Source organism: Entamoeba nuttalli (genome assembly GCF_000257125.1).
Source record: "Entamoeba nuttalli P19 unplaced genomic scaffold asmbl_3081, whole genome shotgun sequence".
Lineage (NCBI taxonomy): Eukaryota > Evosea > Mastigamoebida > Endamoebidae > Entamoeba > Entamoeba nuttalli.
Genome location: NW_008575819.1, coordinates 1 through 3,715, shown reverse-complemented (window position 1 = coordinate 3,715; position 3,715 = coordinate 1). Strand labels below are relative to the sequence as shown.

Genomic DNA, 3,715 nt, shown 5'->3' with positions numbered 1-3,715 from the left:
AAAAAAAAAAAAACAAAAACAAAAAAATATCTTCTGAATAAAATTGTGTTTTTAAAAAAGATTTAAGACATTAAATCAATATATTGACTCTCTTGTTTGTTTCTTCTGAAATACACAAATCCTACAACAACACATGCCAATAATACTAAAACAACAAAGATAACAATAAGAGCTCTTTTAGAATTACTATAATTATTAGTATTTTTATTTGTTTCAATAGGATGAATATTTGATTGTTGTGGTTGTTGTAAATGTTGTGTTTGATTAATAGAATGAGATAAAGATGGAGGAGTTACAGAAGAAGGATGAGGTGTTTTATTTTTAAGTTGATGAATGAATTGTTTATGTGTTTTCTTTTGTATGACTTTCTTTTTATTTTTAAGTCTATTAATCCATTCTTGTTTTGTTGATACTGAATCTGGAGCCCAATGAGGGACTGTTCTATCTTCAATCATTTTACTTTCTATTGCTGTAATTCCAGCTGGTACAACGTCAATATAAATTTCAGCTTCACCCTTAGAATCTCTAAACTCTTCTCCAACTCTTATAACAATCTTTTTTTGTTCTTGTTCAATATTTTTCCATTCAACAATAGAATTAAAGTTACAAGGTTGATGAATAGTTTGTTGAACAAGACATTTACTATTATAATACAAATTCTCAAAAATACTAATTTTTGTATTAACTGTTGTTTTAGGATTACATGTTTTAACAACAACTTTATCTCCAATAGGAACAATAACATTATAATAAATAGCAGATGTTTGAATTGCATTTATATTACAATGATCAGAAGAATGATGACATTGTTCAAATTCTATATTTTCTTTGAATGGAATAGTAATACTTTTTGCATTTCTTATATCACTATGAAGTAATTTATCATTTGATTTCATTTTTAATGAGAATGGAATTTGTGTTCGTTGATGAGAAAGTATTTGAACCATAGTTTGTCCAATAGGTAATTGGAATGTATAAACAAAACCAAATCCAGTAATACATTTAGATTTAACAATAGAACTTATTAATTTACCACAAGTACTAAAGAATTGAAGTTCAATATTGTGTTGATGTGATGAACAAGTGTTTATAACATATTCTCCTGGATGTGATGTAATGAATCGTATCCAATATTCAAATCCATTTCCTGAATGAAATAATGTTTGTGGTTCAATAGTACCTGAAAAAGGCATAGGAATAGAACGAGCATTAGGACATGAAGAACCAGGATGTAAAGTGGTTTGAATTGTTTTTGAATTTCTATTAACTGTATTTGTTGTAATTTGTATTTGAGTTGAATATTTAGAAAGTCCATTTACTACAAGTGCAATATAATTGGTTTTTTGTGGTTGAAGTATAAATGAAAATGTGTCTTTTGTTTGTGTTAACATTGTTTTATGTAAACAAGAATTAACTGATGGACCACTTGGACAACTTGATGAAATTCTTAGAAAAATAGTTGTTGGAGGAATTGTTTGAAGTGTTCTCAATGTAACTTGGATTGGTTGTGTGACTTTATTAGTAATTCTATACCAAACAGCATGATCAGTCATTGAATCACCACATCCTGGGAATGACATTGGTTGATTTTTATTGTTTAATACATCTAGCGTTATAGTTCTAACTGAATCAATGACATCAATGTCAATTCCCTCTGATGAGTCACATAGAAATTGTTGTGAAAATGCAAAACTGAGCAATAAGAAAAACAACATCAAATAATAAAAAAGTAAATTATTAGTTCTTAATTTCTTATTTAATAAAAAAAAATAAATCAATTATGATTTACTCATTAGTTTGTATTTTATCATGTTAAGAAGTGAACGTTTCACTTTCTTCAACATTTTTTTTTTCTTTTGAATTAATGTTTTTTCAATCATTATTAACTTAAATAATACTTCATTTAACTTGTTATTTTGACTGTTATTTTAATTTTAATATACATTAAAACTCTTCATTCTTTATTTTCTTATTTTATGTTGAATATATTCATATCATTATGATAATAACTATGTTTCATTTATCTTCAATTTATTTTCAGTATCAATATTCACTTAGTAATCACTTTTTTTCTTGATAATATCCATTTATATTCAACTTATAACCAGTATTATTAAATATATTTGTATCTTTATAAATAATACTATTCCATCATATTAATTATTTCATTAACAATTATTCATAACAAATAACGAATAAAGAATAGTCAATTAGTCTTGAACGGGCAGTATCTCATCAAAGAAAAAATCATAATCAGATGATAATTGATGACTCAAAATTGATTTGATAAATGAAAAACAAAATAATACGTTAATTACTATTTTATAATATTAATTCTTCTCCTATATTCTTCTCTTTTGCATGTCTGTATAAGTCATATCCAACAATATTATCATATAATGCCATTCCAACAGACTTAAAAATGTTAGTTCTTCGTTTTAATGACTTATTTCTTTTAACGTCTATTAAATAATGAATATTTTCCTCAGAAAGTTTCTTACTTTTCAATGGAATTAAAATGTCACCACTCTCTTTTTTAGCATAATCCATTTCAATAAACATCGATGTTTCTTCATTAAACACAGCATCAGGAAGTTCACGAGAAGTGGGGAGATAAGAACCAATTGCAATAATTGTTTTATCAAGATAGAGAAGAGGTGTGTCAGGAAGAACAGGTTTAGAAGAAGTAGTTGCGGTGATAATTACTTGAGAATTAAGAACAACATCAGTAGAAGAAGAACAAACTACAAAATGAATGTGGCGGTGGATATTATGAAGAAGTAAGTCATTGGAGAGTTTGAGGATAAAAGAAGAAAGATCTATTTCAGGAAAGTTGAATAAATAAATAGTAGAAAATTTTCTTATAGAACATGCAAAGAGTAATTGGTAATAACCTTGAACACCACAACCAATTAAACCTATAGAATCTACATTTTGTGGTGTAAGAAGGTCAATAGCAAGACCACCAATACCACCAGTTCTTATTGAAGTTAAAGTGCTTCCATCTAATAAACAAAGAGGAAAGCCATTTGTGTCAAACAAAATCATTAAACCGAAAATACTAGGGATGTGATGATAAATATTGTTAGGAGTCATAGTTAATACTTTACAACCAAGGCATTGTGAAGAGAAAACAGGCATTGTAATAATAGAATGATTGTTAAACGAAGAGGTAAGTCTATTAGGAACAAAACAATTCAAAGAATTAAAAGAATACAAGGTTTGTTCAATTAATTGTATTAAATGAGGAGGGTTAAATAATGATAAAATAGTTTGTCTATTCAAGAATAAGAAAGATTTGTTCATGCATAAAGAAATCAAATAGAATTGAATTTAAGATAGAAGGTAAAGTCAAGAAAGAAAGAGAAGGAAAAATTAAAAAGAATTTAGTTTAGTGTTAATCTCTTTTGTTTATATTATCTTTGTTTTATTAAAATTAATTACTATTGTTATTAAGAATTAATTTTATTATTTACATGTTTATTTATGAGAGAATCTTTGTTTTATATCATTTATCATGTTTTTAATAACAAATTTTTAACTTCTTTAATAATGTTAATTTCATTTTCAATTCTGTATTTAATTTAACACTTTCTGTATTTATTATTATTATTATTGTTATTGTAAAAATAAAAATGAATGATGTTTGTTAAAGTAAAATAATGATAAAAATACATGACTTGTAAATAACGTGTATTAACTATTTAAACAATCA

General features: G+C 25.7%; 2 protein-coding genes across 2 annotated transcripts; both read right to left on the bottom strand.

The window, feature by feature from the left end:
* Positions 1-62: 62 nt before the first annotated feature.
* ENU1_054410 (hypothetical protein) lies at positions 63-1,715 on the bottom strand (the record flags this gene model as incomplete). The annotated part of the gene is made up of 1 exon (XM_008857959.1): positions 63-1,715. One exon carries the CDS (start codon positions 1,713-1,715, stop codon positions 63-65), a length of 1,653 nt encoding a protein of 550 aa, XP_008856181.1.
* A 607-nt stretch (positions 1,716-2,322) lies between these two features.
* ENU1_054400 (ornithine cyclodeaminase, putative) lies at positions 2,323-3,306 on the bottom strand (the record flags this gene model as incomplete). Its single annotated transcript, XM_008857958.1, has 1 exon — positions 2,323-3,306. The coding sequence occupies one exon, from the start codon at positions 3,304-3,306 to the stop codon at positions 2,323-2,325; it is 984 nt and encodes a 327-aa protein (XP_008856180.1).
* Between the last annotated feature and the right edge of the window lie 409 nt (positions 3,307-3,715).